Source organism: Buteo buteo, chromosome Z, assembly GCF_964188355.1.
Source record: "Buteo buteo chromosome Z, bButBut1.hap1.1, whole genome shotgun sequence".
Taxonomy (NCBI): Eukaryota; Metazoa; Chordata; class Aves; order Accipitriformes; family Accipitridae; genus Buteo; species Buteo buteo.
Genome location: NC_134204.1, coordinates 3,289,678 through 3,313,014, shown reverse-complemented (window position 1 = coordinate 3,313,014; position 23,337 = coordinate 3,289,678). Strand labels below are relative to the sequence as shown.

General features: G+C 38.0%; 1 protein-coding gene across 4 annotated transcripts in view; it reads right to left on the bottom strand.

Moving 5' to 3' along the window:
* Positions 1–23,337, bottom strand: part of DYM (dymeclin) — a 217,966-nt gene that overhangs the window by 153,848 nt on the left and 40,781 nt on the right. For all 4 annotated transcript variants that reach the window (XM_075019603.1, XM_075019600.1, XM_075019601.1 and 1 more), the window contains exons 7-8: positions 18,442–18,567; positions 16,679–16,821 (exon numbers count right to left, since the gene is read on the bottom strand). In XM_075019603.1, the coding sequence (XP_074875704.1) occupies positions 16,679–16,821; positions 18,442–18,567 (269 nt within the window). The remainder of the gene's footprint in view (positions 1–16,678; positions 16,822–18,441; positions 18,568–23,337) is intronic.

The following is a 23,337-nucleotide window of genomic DNA, read 5'->3' as shown; positions in this document are numbered from 1 at the left end:
ACAGGAAGAGAAACACTGTAACAGTGATTGAGAACACATTATTTTCCAATACACAAACTGCAAAAGCGCGCAAGGTTATTTTTTCTTCTTCCAGTGAAAATACTAAGAAGCCAAATGGCAAAGATAAAAGTTTTCTATTTAGCAAAAACAAAAATTCCACAAGTAGCTACAAATTATGTGACAAATCATGAACCTGACTAGACAAGCTACATGGGACTATGTCTAAATAATTTTAAATCTAATTATCTTGAAAATAATGCTTAGATTTTATGCTCTGTATATCATTTAAAGTAAGTTTACCTAAACTTTCATTTCTGAGAGACTTTTACAAGTAGACAGAGTGCACCAAGGGAACAGAAGAAAAGAGCAGGGAGAGACAAGACTCTTACAGTCTACGATTTGTTTTCTTCCTATCACTTGATACACTTACTTAGTAAACTTACACAGTCCCAGGAGAGCCCATAATAAACATAATGTATTTTCAAGTCATGAAATAGCACTAGCATATACAGCAAATGCACTCAGACCAGCCACACTCAATAGTTTTCCCTGCATTTGTTCATTTTAATGCTGCAATTAAATCACCCGGTTGCACCAAGTGCTGTCACCAGGACTTTGTTTTGTGACTGCTACAGCAGCTAAAAATTGTTTGTTTGGGAAACAGTACAACAACTTTTGCAAAGCTTCAGAGTGTTTTAGAACTCAGGATAAGGCAAGTAAATAGATGTTAAAAAGGGGAAAATGTATATAAATCTTCACTAACGAGCAATTCTAACCAATACAGCAATTATAACAAAAAAAAACATAGTGACAGCAGCCATTACAAGTTAAAAGTTTACAGAAAAATTAAACAGAACATCGGGCAAGGATGGCTAATGAGCACGTTTTCCATCTATGCTAAGACTATTTCAGGACAACTTTCTTAATTGCAGAAATGTAAAATGCTGCACTTTCAGTTGCATAAAACCTTTACATAATAAGCAGTTCTCTAACCTAGATTACATGTAATTCCTGCCCAAGAACAACTGTTACAAAAATCAGAGGCTCTATAGCTTCTGTCCACCTCCCAGACTGCTCTGATCTAGAAGCAAACACCACCTTGAAGACTACATTGTGCAACAAATCCCTAATTTAACTTTTAATAGAAATGACAGCCCACAATATCCCAACACTGAAAAACAGAAGAGGAAGTCAAGGAGGAAAAAAAAAAAATGCCTGAAATAAGTAAAGATTTCTCTGCAACAAAGTGGCATTATGTTTAAGCATGTTGGCAAACTCCATTCAATGATCACCAAACTATTACTGTGGTTATTTTAAATAGCAAGCCTACCTCTAAGAGTTGCAGTATGCAGATCTTAGATTTCATTTTGGGAGCAGATGCTCCAGATGCTGTTTGAGAGATACCTTGGAAGACCAGCGGTTCTGCTGAAAATGTCAATGGAAGAACACTTTGCCTCCTTGGTCACTTTAAAGTAGTTGAACAAAAGTCATCTCAATAGTTTTCTGATTACAGTCATCTGATTCCTTGTACCAAATGTTTGGCAACAGGAAAACTCATGGATAATCTCAAGTAAGGTCAGACTTTGTAGCAATGGAGTCCCCTCTTTATTCAAGTATGGGAATGTGTCTGCTTGGAGTAGTGCCCAGACTTGCCATTATTCCCATAATGAATCTGGTTGGTTGGTTGGGGGGGGGGGGGTGTTTAATTAAAAAAAAAAAACTACTCCAGATTTGTTGCTGTTCATGTGTTTTGTTGAGACTAAACAACTGGATAACTGAGGAAATTTACAGATTACTTATTTTACTGTTTGGAGACACACGTTTGAACTAAGTCCTTCATGTGCACATACTAACACTCAGAGTGCCTCACCATGAACAGCAACCATTCTGTTTCTGTTCCCAGAAGGTTTTCAGCTTTTGAGGACAGAACTTATTTCTAATATCCGTAATTTCAGCTGAATTAAGATTCCTTAATGACTTTATGATAAGTCTGGACTAGCGCCCTGAGAAGCTCTGAAGTCAGCCACATGCATATTTGGATGAAAGGCAGTCTCTCTGTCTTGGCTCTCCACATGGTGAAATGGAAAAGCACCACTCACTTTAGCAGGATAAGGAGTGGTTTTGCTTTCATTCCCATTGCCAGAAGAATACCTTGGTCTAACTGGCCTACACAGCCTCAACCAAGTATTAATTTCAAGAATTCCAAAATCATTCTTCAAAACATTTGATATTTCAAATTACCTGACTTTGTAAGCACACGCTGACTAGCTGGTTGTCTTCATCGGATTATTAGGAAGAGGAATTTTTATTTTTACTTTTTCCTTCAGGAGATTGCAGGTGATAGAGTTGCAAGCAGCTGCTTCACTTCCTCTGATCAGCTGTTTGAAAAGCATGTTTGCAGTCAATCCCACCTGCCAGAATTTAGTATATATTCCATACCAGGACATATAGCTTCCTAGAAAATCCTCTGGATAAAGAGAATACATGTGTTTTTAGCAGTGTACTTTTAGATTTACAACTACTTTTTCTCCAAGGAGACAGTTTCCAACCCAAAGGAATTTTTATTCCATTACCTAGTACAGGTGTTGTTTCTGGTTAGATACATACGGTTGTACGAATCATTTTTGGGGTAGTCACTAGGTCTCAGAAGAGCAATGTCAAATTCTGTTGATCAGAACTGTCACAGGCATTCCAGCTGCTGTGCCCGATTGCCACCCCCCACAAGATCATGAGCAGTTTACTAACACATCCTAGCAAGTACCCTTTAAGCAATTTGTTGTTAAACTCATTGCATTTCAAAAATTGCCTATTACTATTTTATTTTCCAGCCATGTTTTTGTTACTATATATATAGTTATATACTATACTATAGCAGTTACTACATTTTAGAACCTCTGACATTCTAAAAGAACAGTTTCCAGTAGAGGTAATTTGTCATGCATGTCATAATATATTGCTTGACCTTGCACTACAGAAATCCAATGGAGTTCCATACGTTGTACTTGGAAAATAAAATAATTATGTCCTCTGTTTAGTAAAACCGTTTTCTTTAGACTTATTTTGTTCCATTTGCCACACTTCTCTAAGAAACAGCACTTAACACAAAAGACCTAAGAGTTTGCAGTTGACTACAGAAATACAAACTCTTCATAGTATTATTAAAATATCTAGATATCAAGACATTCTGAAATTGCACCTGAAGCTTTAAGCTCTTTCATCTGAAAGATGTCAGGTACAGCCTCAGGACCAAAAGTGGCTACAGACATTTTATCACAATGTTCCCACCAGACATCAAGGTGCTCTGTATATATTGTACCACTACATGACATACCTGGTTTCTAACTGGCTACACCACCTTCCTTCTTCAAATGCTTCAATATTGTGACTTTACGTTTGTTCCAAATATGGTTTTCTGACTGCTTTGAACATAATTGTTTAAAAACCCACCACACTCCACGTGGTACACTAGGAAAAATGAAATGCTCCTATATTTCCTCCATCACCATAAGCTGCAGAGCATCATCAAGAAGTGTCCCTTCTTCCCTACGACCATTCAGTACCTTTGCTAAAGCTAAAGAGTTGAAAGCTTAGGCTCTCATCTCAAAAGATTTCCACTGAAGCTATTGGGATGCTGCAAGAACACACAATGTCTCTGTGCATAACTGCACCCCAGAATCAGAACCATACCCAGCTTTGAAGCCATAAATACGTGTCCTTTGCCACATAGAGCAATAGGAAGGCTTTTATATCACACATTCTATAATTTGCCATTGTCATCTACGCTTAATGGCAATCCTCAGGGTCTGTTCTCTTTCAAGAAAGAACTGCATCGCTTCTGCTATGTTTACACAAAAACTTCAAAAGCAAAGTATTCTGAGAGTACTGTAAGACCAGCTTATGCAGTTGGAAAAAAGACAAGCCTTCAGGCATGCAGCCTCTAGTTAAATTTCTGTTTAAAGAAATGATATGTTCCTTTGCCAGTCCAAAATAAAAGTTTGTAAGCCTGATAACTATAATACAGGATTTTCCTTGAGAATACAGAGGAAAAAATAGCTAAGATGGTTCTCGGCAAATGATTCACTTCTCATATATTCTACTGGCTAATCCTTCTACCCACTTTTTCTGAATTTCACTTCACAAAGCAATGTATTCAGGCAGCTATTACATGACTGGTACAGTAAGAACCAGTTGCGAAAGAGCTATTTCTTGCTTGCAAAGTCCTAGTTCCTTTAAAGCCCTAATTCAGATCTGCTGAAAACTAGTTTGTTCTAAAGGCTCAACAGAATTTATAAATCCACCTTTTCCCAAGGGTTCAAACCTAGCTATATGGCAGACATCTCAGGGTTTCTAATGGTTAAATTTCTCCTAATGTACAACTAAGGCTTACGTACTGACAATACACTCTGAGGGTCAGAGGACAGCAAATTTGGTTATGTCAGATGGAGCAGCGGAGGGGCCTGGCAGCCCCCCAGCCTCTGCAACAAAAGGAAGGGTGGGCACGCATGCCTGCGTTTTGCAGGAGGAGTTATAACAGGATTTTAAGAGAGGAACTTCTCCTTTTTCACTTAAAAGGAAACACAAAAGTTCAGTTTCCCACTCCCCAATTCTCTAAAAGAAGACAAAGGAGGAAAAGAAAACAAAAATCCCAAAGAAAATGAAAAGCAAACCCCTGTGTAAGATGTGCCTGCTACCCCTTCCTAAAACCTCTCAGACACAGCACTAGCTGTGAGTGTCCACCAGGACATCTCACTTGTGTAGACTCTGTTTGCTATAGACAGAAATGACACAAGACAGTGATTACAGGTGTCGTGGTGGAAAGAAAGAAGATCTGATGCAGAACGTCCTCTTTACAGTCCTGTGCATCCTCTTATAATCACCATGTGTTCTAGGAATGGGGCTCCTGATGAATGTCTGCACATTTTAGATGTACTCTTCACAAGATGTGAAGCGCGAAATAAATCCGAGAAGCCAACCTTCAATACCTTATTGAAGCCTTATTATTAAGTGCCAGCTGAAGTTGACCTGAGAAAGCCTGCTGATATACGTCTTTCACCCTCAAGCACCCAAAAGACTTGTACATTGCCCCAGACACATGTTAAAACTTGAAGTCCTACAACAACTGTTTAATACAGAAGTCATGTATGTGCATGGCAGAAATAAATGGGCTTAAACTTATTTTGAATGTTAGCTGCAGCATAAAATTATCTCACTTAACGAGAGGGGTTTGTGTAAATTAAGACCAACGGGAAAGTAAACATTTTCAGTTCAGTCAGACAGACTACAGGTCTGTGTATTTATCAGCCACAGATTCTCATAATGCTGAGCAAAAATCCAAAATATTAGTAGGGATGCTAAGAAATTTAGTCTTTTAACAATTATAAGGAATTATTCCAGAGTTAGACTCCTCCTGAAGTTTTTCATTTAGACAGAAAACCTTGTCCTGTTCCTGACCACAATTCTCTTATGAAACCTAGTTTCAAATTTATTACTTACACTATTCAGTAGAAGAGTGACAAGGTCTCAACTCTGTCATTATTAATATCCACAACAGGAAGACAAGGTTTGGATCTCAGCCAAGGAAAATCTGTCCATTGAATTGCAGCAGTTCCCCCGATAACAGTCTACTTCAAACCTCACAAAATGCTCCATAAGGAGTGGGAAAGAGGGCGATGCTTGGCACAACGGAAGAAATGCTATCCAGAGACCGATCTAGAAAAGCCAAACATGAAAGCATTTGCTTAACATGCTAAATAATGTGCAAGAGCTTGTCAGACCAACATGCTCTCCATTTCGCAAGAGCAAGCCCCTAATGATCCCCCAACAAAGGAAGTTTGTTTACCATTAACTTCTCTGTATATACATTCACATCAGGAATGTTTTTATGTCCACAACACTAATTTACATATAGGCAAGAGCTTTCATGTCAGCCAGCCAAATCATAGCTGAGTTAGAGATATCAGAGTGTCATCTTCCTCCCTACATCTACTCTGCCTTCCCAGCTCCACGCCATCCCCAATCCTTCATCTTATAGGAGAGAAACAAACTCGTACAATAAGGGATTTGCTTCTGTGCCTTCCTCTCCAGCCTCTCATCTACCTCATCCTTCTCTTATGTTCCATGGTGAAAGAGATACAGCTATAAGTTTATAATGCTTAGTTTCATTAAGCTCAAATACTTGTTGATGAAAGATGAAATTAATAAAGCTGTATTCCAGCTATGGTGCTGGTAACAGAATTTGTATTTCAGGATCTGTTCCCAGTAAAATGGTTAGAGAAATCTTCCTTTGGGTGCCAACATCAAAGTCTTTAAGCCCTCTCCTAAGGCTGAATTCTTGGAAGCTGTGCCATCTGAAGACGGTTTGCGTAGCACACGTATGGTGTTACACTTTGCATACATCCCTGTGTTATCTGACTGCAGTAACTGGTCTAATGGAAAATATTGCCTCTCTTTACAAACCTCCCCTTCATAGATAATGACTATGATGCCACCACAACAATTTTACAGCTGTTTTTGTAAGACTCAAAGACCTTCTCTCGTGGACACCTTTGGGAACGCCACCATATTACACTGCCATTGGCAAAGCATCCTTAGCACAGCAGACACCAGCAAAATGCCATTTCGTCCCACTTGCTCCAGCCCTCCACCCACAGTAAGCGAGGGGCAGAACCATCAGGCTGAAGCTTTGTCATTAAGCCTGTCCTAATGTGGCTGTGCCTGCCCAGTCAGCAGCCCAGCATGCACAAAAGCAGGACGTCACTTTGGTCTGAGCCATGTCCCCCCACCGGTGACAGTTACAGCCATCAACCAGACTGACATAGCTTGGCAGCAGCACGGCTCTGGACTTGGTGCAAATTTGAAATCCAAATAAAAATCTAATTACTGAGAAGCAAGCAAAAATTCACACTTTCCTATAAGGATAATAATTGAATTTCCATGTAATACAGAAATTTATTTTTCAATAGTGGAAACCCATTCTTTTCACCAGGATGTCTATTCCTAGTTGCCACATTCTTTTCTTGTTAATAGTATTTTTCTTTCCCCAAAGTGAGTCACTCTGGAAAATGCCACTCGCTTGAAAGAAAAATTGACAAACAAACCCAACTGTCATGAAAATGAATGTTCACCTCTCTATACTACAACTACCACATACCGATAACTTAAACTTCAATCAGAAAAGAAAAGTTCCAAATTACTCAACAATAGTAACTGGCTCCAGGACAAGGAAATAAAATTTAAATCTGCAACTGTTAAAATAGTTTCTACTAATACACTGCTAAGCACATGATCTATTTGGCTTTGCTCTAATTTGGCTGGGAAGTCTTTCGCAGAAAGACGGAAAATGTTTTTGATGGCTTGTTCAAAAGGAAAAACAGCCATTTATCAGGTTATGTAAAAATCTCATACTTGTGTTGGAAACTACAGTTTGGCAGAACACATTTAATTACCATTGGCTCTTCTAGGACGTTAAGTAAAAAATAACTATGTTATAATCGCATTAAGGGTTTGTCTTTGTTGGTTTAAGACAAAGATTTTAGTCAAAGGCCTCATTAAATCTTAGATCATTCTTTGCAGAGCTTAGCTCCTCCATGGGTCTACAAAAACAAGGAAGTACAGCTATAATCCACAGAAATAAAAGAAAGATGGAAAGACTTCCAAGCTTTTTTATGCTCAAACATAAAGAGGAACATTTTCCCTCTCAAACAAGAATTGTTCATTAGAAACTATAGCTGTTGAAATAAAATTATTTGTGAAATGAACCCTCAAAATCAGAGTCAAACACTTCAGTCCATACAGGCGATATTGTAAATATGTGCTCTTGAGTACATACCCAACAAGGCTCAAGAGAAAACATACTATGAGCCACATCCAGATGGACTGTGGCTCCAGCAGGATTGTACTACCTCAAAATTACAAAATTCTTTACAGCCAAGATTTTCACAGTAAGTCCACTTATCCTCCAAAATATTTTTGTCTCACACTATGCAAATTCAACGTACTTTCTGCATATTGACTACAATTAGAAAAATGCACTATAAAACGGAATTAAAAACTATGTTGCATAGGAAAATAAAAATTGTAGTTTTATGATCCGAGTCAAGGCTGAAAGTTTCTCTATGATTCTGCAAGACTGCGATTTTGAAGTACAGATGTCCTAATGCACACAAATGTTTTCATTACAGATTAATCAGATTCAAGTGTTCATCTGATTTTGAGTTTTGGCACCAGTAAAAGTTTTGCTTTTGTAATACACTTATGTTTTGCTTCATTTCCCTTAGAGCCCCTGCAAAACCTACCACAGCCATCATATCCTAAAAGCACAGTATTCCTTTTCACCACATATATTCAACCACCAGAATGACATCTACTTGCATTAATGACTTAGTTAACAATGTAGGTAATTATCCATCTCCTTCTGGACAGGTTCTAAGCACTAGCAAGACAGCTACCACCTTCTGCAAGGAACACTCTTGTCTCAAAAGTACCGTATTAAATAAGAGTTCATCTGCAAGCTCCTTATGTCAACTATTCTTTATATTTAAATGTTGCAGTTGAGACTGACATCACAGATTAAGACTACATTCATACCAAATTCATATACTAGATCTGATCTGTTATGTAAATTAAAACGTCTACTGCTAATTGGAAAACCATAAGCTCCACTGTATCTGCAAGATGTATACTTAGGAAGTTCTGCTGTGTTAATTTAAGGATTTAATTTAAGGATTTAATGCAATTAACATGTAAGCAAACTCACTGCTCCTCTTGTCCACGCAAGTGACAGACATTGCCTCCCTCATCTCCCAGCCATGTATGATTACGTCCCTAACTGTGAAAATGTACTCTTTAGTTTTTTTATTTTTAAATTCCACTCCCTTTCCAAGGCAAAGGCTGTTTTAATTTATTTTAAGCTTTGAAGTAATTTCTCCTCTCCCCTGACAAAATTATTGGTAAGGCAAAACTGTTTGAGAACTTGATCTAATTTGATCATGACACAATACTTCCACAACTGACTTGTGCTGCTCCTATCAGTAATTCTATGCCGAACATAATAGATATCATATGAATAAACTTCTCCTCTTTCACCTTGTACATGTTAAAAAAGCCTACCAGACTTTAGGAGTTATTTGAGGAAGGGGTTAAAATAAAAAATCCATCATCACTTACTGGGGGAAGGAGCAGAAAGCTAAAGGTGAAAGGGAACTAAACAGAAAGCACACAGACACACTTTCAGCTTCCCCACGTCACCTATAATGCGTAAATAATAAAATAAATAAAATAAAATCATAAAGAAAAAAATGCAAAAGAATGTGGCAACTTTACAGAACTGGTACTCCAGTAGGCTACTGGAGAGAAAAGAAAAAAAAAAAACACACAACAAAAAAAACCCAAAGAACCAACACCACAGAAAAGTGGGGCTAGCTAATCAGTATTTCAGGCAGGCAGTCCACAGGACAGCCTTTGCATTTCTTCAGTCTTTACAGACATGACCAATAACTGAAAAACAAAATTCAACAATGAAAAGGTGCTGAAGTAGAAGTGCATGCACCAGCCAGGAGGCAAAGCAACTCCCCTGCTATGCTGAACTTAGGCAATGGTTAACCTGAATGATCTGATGTCCAGACACTCCCACCCCAAAAGATGGTACAGACATCTGGCAGGAGAATGAAGGGAAACCGGTTAACATGTAATTTAATAACAAATACAGCTTTGGATGAGTTTAATCCATTAGCAGACCTGAAAACCAGCAATAAGAAAAAAAAGAATTTGTGTTTTATCAGTGTTCCTCACCCTGACCTGAAATGCAGCTCATTTTCTCCATTCACTTTCCAAACCCTCCAACAGACCTGCCAGTAATCAGACATCAAGAGTAAAACCATTTGTAATACAGTATCAGTGCATCTGAAACTAAACAGGCCATCCCTTTTCCTGAACTACTAAGCCACTTTAATCAGAAAACGTGCAGCAGAAGAACACATCTTGAGTGGCACACTGCAGATATTTTCAAAATTATGAAGACTAACTGCCTTACGGAGTTGTAAGTCACAGGTATTACTTTAATATCCCATATTAGTGCAAAAAACCCCAATCCTTTCAGTCATATATTAACCCTACATACTCTGTATCTAACATCTAGAAGGATGACCATCAAAAAGTTTAAGATCTGTTAATACTTCATAAGAAGCACTGTGGCCTACAGGAAGAAGACGCTGAACCTGAAGACTTTAATTCCCAGATTTTGGTCCGTTTCTTAGATGGCATGGTCAACCCTCTTCATCATGTGCAATATGTTCAAAAACAAAGTGGAAATAATGGTGTTTACAATGTTCTTAAAGCGTTTTCACACTTATTGCTAAAGTAAATGCTATGTAGGAGATGAACACTTTTGTTGACACTGGATTGTAAGGTGAAAAAGTACAGATTTCTTACCATTGCCCAAGTGAAATTTATAGGACTTTAAGAAAAACTCAAGTATAACACTTTTTCTTTTTAAAATAACTGATTACTGAAGTCTTGTAATTATAAATATTGTCTTTATCTCAATTTCAATTTCTGGAACTCTCTAGAGCTAAGAGTTTGGAAAGCGTGAAATGCCTCCTTTTCACCAATACAGAATTCGTTTTTCCTAGCCCTCATGCTTGCAAGATATCAAGTTTTAAAGTTTTTGTTGTTACAATACATCAGCTTGATTCTCGGTTTCCTTTAACAACCGATTTCCCCTGAAGAATTAAAGAAGAAAAATCATTTTTGAGCCAATAGGTTTTCTTTTTGTTTTATAATGGGTTATTTGAAGCTGCTCAGGTTTTGGAATATCAGGATAAATGTCAGGGAGATAAATCACCAACACACCTCGTGAAACTTGCTGCAGCACTCGCAGTAAACAAGCTAGAACATATGGTTACAATTATGATTTGTATGACCACAGAAATCAGAGGCTCTAGTCACGAACCACAGCCTCGCTATGCTATGTATTGTACATACTCAGCAACGGTCCCTACCCTAAACAGCTTACAATCTACACGTAGGGCGAGAGACGAGATGGATTAGCACAGAGAGGGGCTGGAGAAGAGGCAGTATTAGTCAGCACAATAGCTGAGCTCCCAGCACACCATGAGCCTAGACAGTGTCAGGTAGATATCACAGAAAAGAGGCTTTCGAGAAGACTTAAACACACATAAGCTTTAAGAATGTTCAGTATGAAATGTTTTGTCACTGCCGTAAGGTCGGAGTGGTGGCAGCCAAGGCTCCCCAGGAGCATCTACCTCTCCAAAGGAAAGAAAAAAACTCTGCCGTTCGCTCCCTGCAAATGTGTAAGTCTCACCAGAGTCAATGGAAGATTTCCAAGAACTATCAAGCCCCGGATCTTACAATATAAGTTGCTCTTCTGGGAAAGGATGCTTTGCTATCGTTGCCTTCAGCATCTACGAAGAGTGGGGATCCCAAAGCAAAAATCTAGGCTACCTGTCCAGCTAGTTCTAAATCACTGGTGCTTTACTATCAAAAATACATAGGTGAAATTTATAAGATTGATCAAGAATTTCTTAACTAATTATACTACAACTCTTCTGGTTTCAGATCCTTGTGACTGAAAGCCCCAAGAGTTTGGCGGACCTGGGGCAAGGCATGCTAGCAGAAGTGCTACTGCCATAAAACTCTTCTATACTCTTGCGTCATTCAAAACCACAAAGATAAATTAGATTTCAAGAAAAACAAAAACCACAACACAGTGTATGTCAAAGGAAGTGTGCAAGAGCTTGATAGTGAATACATCTCTGGCCTGCAGAGATTTATGCCAGAGGCAATGTTTTTCTGTGCTACTGTGATTAAGACAGAAGATGAGTTTTATCTCATGAAAAAAAGCAACCAAGACTCTCAAAGGGGACATTTAGGCACCGCTCTGACAGTAGCTCAAGCAAACTTCAAACCAGCTCCTATGGTCCTCATAGCACCAAAACACATACTTTGGTCAGGATGAAGCTGCTCTAGAACCCAGCTTGCTGGGCGGCTTTTGCAGACTGAGCCTGCCACAGCTACACTACTATTAATACTCAACTACTTAGTCTCAAAGAACGTGTGCTTGAACTGCAGCCACACATTTTGCTCCAGTTCAGACACATCTTTAGAGAAACTAAGAGAAAGGTTAGAGATCTGGACACTATCTAAATCTTCACATTCAGGCAGGCCAAAACGCCCCGATTACAGTGACAAGAGGATGACGCTGTTACGGACTGTAAGCAAGAAGGAAGATGAACAGACAGAACTGGGAAAGAAGCCTCAGGTCTACATTTTCATTACGGTAAGCATGAACAGGCAATTAAACATTGACTAAGCACCAGGGAGATAGACGAGGTTGTAGTTATGTAGCAGATCATACATCAGATCTGTGACACATCATGAAAAGTCTCTGGAAGATAGAAACAACCAGCCCAAAATATTTGTTAGTAGAAAAAAAACCTGATGGAATCGTAAGAAATAACAGACACATCATTAGTAGCTTTTTGTGTCTCTCTACTTTGACATGTTTTAATCAAGGGATTACAAATCAGACTACATAAAATTGAAGAGGAAAAAGATATTAACATAAAATGCTAAATATGAATAAATAGTTTTCTTGTAAAGTTAAAGATAACCATGCAAGTGCTCCTTTTAACCAGAATGTAGGACCAAAAAAAAAGTAGCAATAAGCTATAGCATATATATAAGTCACAGATGTACAACAGAGGTCATCCAATGCCTTCAAGTACACTAATGCTGAACGACATAATGCAGAGTGAAGTATATACTTACATGATAGAAAGTCATTAATGGTCAGGAATGTTTGCCTAGTTCCAACCAAAGAGTACAGACATGAGAAAACCAGTCGTTATTGACCACTATACACTGAATTCTGCAATTTACATTAATGCTACAACAGTAAATTTGTGGGTCAGATGAGTTATCATGACTGCTTAGGTGATTAATGAAGATGAATCCAGCTACTGCCTTTTCATTAGTTTCTTACAGGTACAACATTGTACCCATTACATCTGTAATCATCTAAATAGCACAAACTAAGTCAATTAGAACTTACCGTTACAGTAACCCCCAAGTACTGCAAGATGCATTAAAGTGTGTTTGGTTTATTTTTTTAATAGCAAAGTATCAACAGGATCCACTATTTCAAATGAAACCATTTAAATTGATTTATTTTTCAATAGTCTTGAGTAGCACTAACATTTTCCTGTCTTAGTGTATCATCTGTTTGGCAGTTCCCTACTGTAACATGAATTTTATTTTGCAAGAAATAAAATGACTAATTAAAAAATTTTGCTTGCCCACAAAAAGTTCTCTCAACTTGGTTAACTGTGGACCATGAACTGACAAATACTAATAATACTCCAAAAAAAGAGGAGATGATTTAAAACCAAGAAAAAAATGTTTTTTGAAAGTAAGTTGGTTCAGTGTACCTTGTGAACCAAGAAAAATGGATTTCTAATTTCTAATATATGAGGTCTAATCTCTACTGCCATGCATATTGATGTCATTTATGCCTTCACAACACATCAACAACATAGCACCAGATCTAGCAGCACTTCACAATTATTTTGCACACCTACAAAAAGACTGCAAAGACAAAGCAAAGTTGACTCAGTATAGAAGAATGTCCTTTATCAAGTTACAGAACTAAAATATCATTATTTCTCCCCTCATTCCAAACCCCCAATTGTTTAACTACTGGAGAATAAGATAATTGGCAATACAATACTAATGAAGGTGTTTTACATACAGGATGGAGAAAGGTACTTGCACACAGATAACTTGCATGAAGTCGGAGGCCAAACCAAGGAGAAGTAATTGGTGTGAGGATGTTCACTGTATGGTTTCAGAGTTAAGGAGGCTCATGGCGGGGGGGGGGGGGGGGACCAACACAAACAAAAACCACAGACTACGAGGGATAAGAAGCAGGAGAAGGTTAACTGTGGGAAAGGGTAAACTTCTGCTCATATCGTATATAACTATCACTCCTGCTGAATCGCAAGGAAGGAAAGGGGGGAGGGTGGATTTAAAATACAGTGCTTATAAGAGTTTGTTGATCTACTGGTGCTGTGCAAGTGACTACAAAATATGCATAATGTAATACACAGTAACGTAGATGACTATGGTATCAAGTTAAATAATTTCAAATTAACAAATACTATAATTACCTTAGGCCTTGAAATTTTGTCTGAAAAATAAATGATTTTTAAAAACAGGCTCCTATCTCCTTTCCTCCTAAATAGATAATATTTAAACTATTTCAGTAAACTTATTTTAAGCATTATGTGGTATTTAAAAGACACTGAGCAACATAAAAGTGAATTTTCAATTCTTCTATTCTCAATTCTTACCCTGTAATGATTACAAAATACACAAAAATAACACAATACAGAAATCATGTCTAAGTTTCCACATCTGTTCATTGCTCAAAACTTGCTTCTGTTTCATAACAGACTATCAATTTATGTTGCTGTCTTCTAATCTGTATTGCACTCTACCCATGTACCTGATCCCATGTAAAACAAAGGATTGCAAAGGATTAATTCGGAGATATTATGGATGGGCAAATCTGCCATTTAGTCTACCAATCCTATTGTGTCTGAGTTTCATCTATACTCCAACACCATATACAGGCAAATAATCAGACAAAAAACCATTAACCAAATGTTTGGGCACAAGCAGAAAAAAAATTTCAATTTTCTAACAGGATGTGGTACTTATTTTTTCCCCTTTCCCAGGGCAGGTCATTAGAAAGCTCTTTATAAAGGCTCTTTTACTTAAAGCTTTAAATGAAGATATTTAATTCACTGGGAGAAGAGATGGCACTTCAGGTACTCATGAAAGAAGCAAGAAAATAAGTGTAGGAGTATGCCAAGGGAGTTGTTAAGAGAACGGTTCAAGAGGAGTGAAGGGGGTGGAAGTGTAGGAAGAGACAAGAACAGACGTAGGCTGAAACATTAAGAGTTTGCATTAAGAAACGCAAACTCGATATACAAGTAGTAAAAAGTCACAGGGGGATATGATATCAGAGGAGCTACAGAGGAAGGCAGGAGTGGTGGCAATGTGGATGGACCTCACAAATCAAGCTTTACGAAGCCATTTTGCCTGTGGTAGCACTAAGGCAGAAAGATGCTCAAGCGTGACTAGAGAGATCAGAACCAGGAAGAATAATACCATCAGGTAAGCAGAGGTATCAATATACACAGTGAGAACTGCTCTCCAATCACAAGCGGAAGTACAAACCACATACTGAAAAACTGCTTCGGAAAAACATTTTAAGGACAATTTTCTCTAGCAATTGAAAACAAGGAAAAGAATGTACCTGTTGGGACTCTTAAACAAAAATACTGTAGGGAACAACTTAATCTCTTCTCTGTTTAAATAAACTGCAAACCAAGCGACTGTTTTTTGATGCATTTACATTACGGGCACAGCCTAAACATGGCAGTGGTCTAGCCTTGAGCATGTAAACTGGAAACCAGAAAGGAGATGCATGTTCCAGCAGCACACTGAGCTGTGTGTAACCTCATCTTATGCAGAGGCAGCAATGTGTTTAGGCTATGCTGCACCAAGTTACAGAGACATGCTCTTTTACTGCCTCCATGAGGAGATCCACGTGCACTGTCACAGACTGTAAAATATTTTCTGGCAGAACACTTGCGGCCTGAACTTTAATATCCCCTAGGGATGCATCCAGTGAATGGATCTCACAAAAAAGTAAAATAAATAGTATCAGTTTTAACAGCAACTGACATGCAAAGTGTTATTTAGTTTATCGTGGAAAAAGAAAATAACATATACCTTTACTGTTAGCAATATATTATATTTTATTCTTATTATATGGAAAAGAAAAACCCTTAGGAAGAATTTTTATATGTAATACACACACCAATAAAACACATCTGGTGTGGGGAAGAGAGCAACCACCAACCCAAACACAATATATAGTATTAAGAAACACGAGAACCCTTTTTCTTAACAAAAAATGGCATCAAGTCTTTCATATTCTTCAGGCAATATCTCTCTATAGCAAACAGTCCACCCACAAAAGGTCAGAATCTAGTCATACTATTCAGGAAAAAACATTAGTCAACCTACTGGGAAAGGCATACACTACAATATGTTGCAAAAATTCCTATCTAGGTCACTCCCTTACATCACAGAATCCTTGAGACTGGAAGGGACCTCCTGAGACCACCTAGTCCAAACTTCTGCTCAAACAGAGCCGCAGAGCAAGTCACCGTATTGACTGTGTGATTATAAAGAACAAAATATGCACATAAAAGTATTTCTTACAACATTTTAAGTAACTTGAAGCACATGATTTATCAAATGGGGCACTACTTGTTCATTTGTTTGGAGTTTTTTTTAATATCTTAATGAAAGAAAAATAGGGCCTAAGTGCTACTTTTACGATGTGCTGTCCTGCAGGTATCCCTGCAGTGCCTGCAGATGTAATTGCTTCAGATTCTAACACGTCTCAAGATGGGCCGTATATGATTACAATCCAAGCAGGCCTGCAGACAGCTTTTCTATACTGAGCATGCACACCAGTATCACTTGTTGAAAAAGAAATGGGCTACAGGTGTGTTTGTAAGAGAGGTCACATACAAGGCAAAACTTCATAAGGTTTGAAATATAGTTTATAGAAAATAAGACTCACTTGCCACCCCAGATGCAATTCCGTAAAGCAGTCCTCCTCCATCTGTTTGCTGCTGAAAGACATGGGTCCCTGGAGGAGGGCTTCTTTCTTGTCTAATGAAATTATATAGTAAAGTTTTCACAAGTCTGCTGGTATATGGGAGACTGAAAAGAAAAAGAAAACAGCTTTAGTTGACTCACAGCTTGCAAAAAATTGGCACAACAAAGCCCAGGCAGTGTGCAAAGGCTGGTGTTTGGCATTAAACATGGACAGTAACTCTCCCAGTGCTAAGCAGACTGAAAAGGAAAAGAATGCCAAGGTCTTGCCTATGCAAAGATGCACGGACTTCAGCAGGGCTCTGCAAAAGCACCTTCAACAACAGGATCATGGAAACTATTTTTTGTTTTCTTTTTTCAATATCACTTTTAAACCACTCACGTAATTTGCGGACTCATATTCTTTTACCTCAAGACACAACGGGAAAAATATTTACACAAGAGAAAGAAACATTGTATTTGTTTAGTTTTCCCTCCATGCTTTGGTTACATAGAACAGGTAACAACAATATTTCTCCACACCCCCAATATTTTTGTCTGTGTGTGGGGCTGGGGCCAATTTGCAAAGACCAACGAAACATCTGACCTCACATCAGTGAGTTTGACAAATGCACGTAAAATTTGTTGGTTTTAAACAAAAGGTTACAATATTTCCAAAACAGAGAAGGATTTCCACAGAGGCAAACAGTTGTTTCCCATTCCCATATGATTTAGAGGTGAACAGACAGAGGCTGTGTTATGATGAACTCCAGTCCCCTCTAACCAGTCCCCCTCCAGCTCTTCGCATTGCCCTAGATTCCCAGTCACCGAATTCCCACCCCTGTCTCCAGAGACCAGGTACCTGCTACTCCCAACTTAGACCTACACATACTACCTCTTCTCCCAAGCATTCCCCATTTTGCCCCAAACCCTCAATTCCCTCAGTGCTGAGATTTAAGTACCACCAAACCCCACAAATACCTCTTCTGCCTCCAGTTGCTCTGCCCACATATTGCTGAAGTTTGCCCCGTGCTCCCTCTGCCCGCAGGCAAGCTGAGCCTCCCTCCTTTCCCCACGTGTCACCCCAGAGCAATACCTCTCTCTTACATCTAGCAGAAATTTCAGAAAACCAGACAATAGACACATTTACCAAAAATCTGCCCACATGGAATTTAAAGTTGAAAGAGGATGAATGGTAGCCTGACGAAAATGCATATAAGCCACCATGACAAAGCATTTAAACAAAACAACCCACGCGCCAGAACAAGTAGTATTACTCACAGGACCGAGTTTACCACCTGCTAAGTATTTCCACTATTGCTGCTTAAAACTCAGCGTAGCACGTATTTGCAATCTTTTGAGGGGCTGCTATTTATTTGTATTGCAAGAAGGCTCATTGGCACTTCTGAGGTACATGGGTTCTCTAGACTGCAGTGTTACAGGAAAAGACCCACAGCTGAAACAAAAAAGCCATCCTGAAAAGTAAAAGCTGTTTTAAGTTAATGAAATTACCAAAAACAAAAATGGCTTCCAAAATAGTTTTACTGAAGTCTGGGCTGTGAAATTTAAACCTGAAACCTTCCAGCAGCCTTTACAAATGTTTGCTTTCGTGTTCTGTTTTCTTTTGAGCAGAACAAGTTCTCCACCAAAATGTATTTCGCTGTCTTTTGTTTTCAAGTACAAACAGTCTCAACAAGCGATCAGAAGCATTTGCTTTGCCATTAGATACCACCCCAGAACACAACATACCATCGACCATGCATCAGGTATTTGTGAATGATGCTCTCTCGTAGAATTTCTTTGTGGAATAATTGGCACGAGAGGAAGACGATGAGAGTTGTCACAGCTTCCAAGGAAATGCTGTATGTAATATCTCTGCAGGAAAAAAAGGGAAAATTTATGAAGATTAATCTACTGGGTTTGTTTACAAAATGACTTCTGAGAACACTCGGTAGCTTCACCTGAGGTTATACACCGTTTAGCACAGCAAGTTTCAATTGGGAACACGTAAACAACAAATTCAAAAAAAACCCACTCAAAAAGCAACATCTCTTCATAACAACAATGGGTTGTTTTTCTTAGATATAAGCTTTCCCCCCTCCCCCAATACACCAGAAGACAATGTAAAAACATTGAGGTATTGCCCAGAACATTCCAGCTGCAATTTCCAGACTACGCTTCACTCTAAAAATAATAAATATATCTCAAAAGCATGTCCTTTGTCCTGTTAAATAAAATTGTCACAAAAACATCATGCTAAAGTCAGGGAAAAGTCCAGCTAGCCAAACACAGGTCCATCTGCCAGGAAAAGTGGATCCCTAAGAAAGGAATATAATGCACAAATGCTAGTTTGTGTAAGAAATGCTCAGAATATCAAGATACTACATACAATTGTTCAGTTTTAAATGGTATTTTTGAGGTAACGGTGAAGTCTGAAGATATTACAGCCAGTCCCAAAGAATGTGCTGTACTGGTTAAATGCTGATACCAGACAGTTTAGCAAAGCTCATTAACTTAAGGTTAATTAGGAAAGGCTGTGCAGCAAAATGGATGAGAGCTCCACTATTTGGGATATCTTGTGCTTTCTGTTCCCACCTCAGCCTATAATGTCTTTGTGACATATCTTATTTTTAAAAGGGGAAGAAAAATGGCATTTGCCTCCTTAATCAGTCATAGATTGCAGACTACATAAAACCTTTTAAAACACAATGAAATAACTTGGACATGAACCAGTATTGTTCTTGCTTTCAACCAAAGACCATTTCTACCTCCTGCAAAAGTAAGGAGATAGTTCATTTGGTGTAACAGTACCATGCTGTAATCCATTAGAAAGATTGTCATTAAGTACTTTTAAGGTTTCCCCCACTGTTACTATTTAATTTCCACTGTATGCTTCACAACCGAATATCATTAAGTTACAAAAGCTGTCCAGCATCAATTATCAAGGGGTTTTTTGACCTGGGACCTACTGGAAATTCAAAATCTATTTATACTTCTCAAATTCAAAGATTTTATAGTATCTCTATCTAAAATTTAAAAAAATGGAAAAAAAATCAGCATCAATGCGTGTTTAAGCAGTGATGCTAAGTTTTTCTTTGTTACAATGTCACCTTCCAAAAATGTTATTCTTAAGAGTTAAAACAAGCATAAGCATAAAACTAAGTGCTCTTTCAAATAACAATGACTTGAAAACTACAGTGCAATCTCTCTTGAAACAAGACAAATTAACCACAGAAAAGACTGGCCGGAGTAAAATTCTTCATTAGTCTCAGGATCAGAACTGGTGTGGTCCTTACCAAAATGAACAGGATTTCATTTAGAAGAAATCAGTCTGATTTTTAGCACACTCAAATACTTTAATATTCTCAAGTGTGCTGCTAGAAATACTGTAAATAACGTGCATTACTGTAAAGCATGAGAAGAAGAGTTTCATGCATCACGGTGTATAGACAGCTTAAGTTAAGCGCTTCTGCAGTAGCTCTAGGCCAGAGTTTCTGAGCAAAGAGCATGCTAGAGATTTGCTCAAAGTCAAGAGCAAACTGGAATCTCAATTTCCTGGATCACAGTCTACAGAACGGCACTACCTCTGATATAAAAATGTTTTGAAAGTGAAGGTTATGCAAACTCTCTGGTTTTGTTTTCTCTTGCATAATTTAAGTATTTGAATTTGTAACATTTTAAGTTATATATGTCAGGAAGAAACATACTGCTTGAATAACATTCTTCCTTAAAATCATGTAGTACATTGTAATTACTTTTAGTTTTTGTGAGTTACCTGACTTTTTGCCCACTACTGAGGAAGTTAGCCAGTGTAAATGCTGATAATTAGATCAGGCCAGAGGTTACACTGATCTGGTTCCACTGCAAATTCATCTCAGCCAGAAACAAGGCTGAGCTAGGAACAGCTCCCACTCCCTCTCCAGAACAGTGATGCTTTGCAATCCACTACCCATGTTCATCCCAAGCAAAGCAAGGAAGTCCAATATATATGGATTATTAGAGGTTGAGCCACCACCAAAAAAAATTAAGAAAAGTTTTTCTATCAAAATAAAAACAACAGCTTGGAAAAAATGCTTTTCAGCTATAGAAAAAAAAATCAGAAGCTTATTATTACCAAGGGTCAATACAAGAATAACATCTCCAGCCCTGAGTTGATGAATGAAAAGGCTAACTTCGTGACACACTACAACATCCATTGGGTCACTTTGCTGAGGGGAAACAAATTTTAGAGTCTACTATACTTTTTCTCCATTTCAATCATTCATTCACTTATTTTTCTGACAAACCATACAAGTGGAATAGCAAATTTGAGGAGACATTACAAAATTATTTTCTATTTTTCTAAGATTCAGTGTGAAGAAATAAACAAAGAGGCTACTGTAATGTATTAAGTACATTTTTTGGGAAAAAAAAAATCTGCTTTCAATACCCTTATATAACTCTGAAAGAAAAAAAATAGAAAGAAAGCTGAATTCATACAGTTCCAGTTAGTCAGTTATTCTCATTTTCTTTCGATTCAAAACCCAGTTAGGGCACATTTAACTGCAGAAACATTCCACTCAACCTGTAGAATTCTGTTCAAATTAAATCTGCTCTGACATAAACACAACCAGAGTCCTGATAGCTGGGGTAACCCCTCAGCTACAGTCACCCTTAATTTATCAGCACAAGGATAAAGCTTCAGAGCAAAATTATTTTCTCCACCAAGGGTCAAATGTACAGTTTTCTGAAACTCAAGCATTTCTAAAGGGTCACAAGAACTACCAGGAACCTCTTTTAACTTCAAAGAAAATACTGTTTATTTATATTGAGAGACTATAGAATAGGGGGGGGTTGTTTTTGATTTATTTTTTTTTTTTAATTCAAAGCTATCGGTCATATAGAACGACTTTACATGGAATTTATGCTGATCTCCAGCTTCCTCTGAAAACTGTTTGCTTGCAGATAAGGAGGAAACTAGAAATAATGAACTCATGTATCAATTACATGTCAAAATTATTTAGCTATTTATTTCAGAAAACCAGAAGAACTGCATGATGACTTGAGCTTCTGTGGGTTTTGGTTTTTTTCCTTCCAAAGTGTCTTCTAAAGCAAACAAAATCCACAGAACGCAGATAAAGCTCATGTTCCCAGGAATATGGACTTCATAGACCAATGTACCAAAGCATACACAGGTTTGGGGTTTCCCCCCCCACCTCATTCTGGATTTTCTCTTTTGGAGATTTCAATAGTTATTCTCACTTAATTTTTTTTCCTTTTTCTCTCTCTCCTTCACACTGGAAGATATTCTCATATCGGGTAGACAAGCTAACATATATTATTCTTTTGTCCCTCTTAAGACATACTTTTTTGATGAGGGAACAATCTGGCATAGACTGAACTCTAGAAATCACGGCAATCGTTTCTCTCCTGCATTTGGGTTCTTTCCTTATTACAAGTAGCTGTCCTCCTTGGTATCACATTTCTTACACCGTGACACAAAGCAAGCGCCTGTTTCTTTAACCAGATGGAATAGGTCCAGGTTCTTGTGACACCCAAGTTAAAACTGATTTCTGGCAACAAACCTTATATATACACATTTAGTCTCTAAAGCAAAGACATATCATATGTATCCGTTGTTATTGTAAATTATGAATTCTTTAGAGAATGACAACTTGAGCTGCAAAATGCAAGACTCCTAGATGCTAGCATAACATAAATGTGTGCATATCTTTAACACACTTTTTAGTATCTACATTTCAATGAGAAACAGTTGATAGGTCAATGGATTCCTTCCAAACGCAATGATACCAGATCATTTCAATGAATGCTTTTAAACAACCATGTACAATTTGTATTATAGTAATCTTTAGGTGACAACTCATTAAAATCAAATGACAAAAATTCTACTAAGTCAGCGACACTTTCCATCTTAATCCCTTTTGTCAGATAGATAGCAGAGATCCTGGACTCCAATTTGAGACACCTATGGCCCTGGGAGTACTGCTTAAAGCAGCACTGTATTTAAACTTAAAAGAAGTACTGCTTTAGAAAAAATTGGTAACTAATTCTACCAGGATACAAACTGGAAAGGATATCACTTCTCTTCTGGTCTTCCATCAAGAACATACATTTTTATTGATTTATTTCATTTATTAATTGTGGTGGCAAACTTGTAAATTCCATCAGAGCTATCAACCTTCAGGCATTTGGGGCTTGAGAATGGCATCAGACCATCTATCTGCGTATCACACCCTCACAAGGTTTTGTTGGCTTGAACTGGACCAAGATTTTACCTTGCCCTTTTACAGACACTTATTTCAAATATATCACAATGCTGATACTGCACTTAAAAAGTTCCAAATGTCTGAAAAAGAGGTCTATGGTCAAAACAGTAATCTTTAACAAAAATGAAAGATCTTCTTTGTGGTGGAAACAGGAAAAGAGCACGCACAAGCAGCCAGTTAAGGCAACATGCCCGAGCAATAGCTCTTCCAACTGCAATAGCTTGAACACTTGCCATTACTTGCACCCACAGACAAGTGCTCACACTAAATGGTACCACACAGCAAACAGATGCCACACCATGACACATCACTAGGTTTCAAAGTAGATTTCTTCTGAGCTACAAAGAAAACTCTGGAGTCTGAAGCAGACCAAAACGTG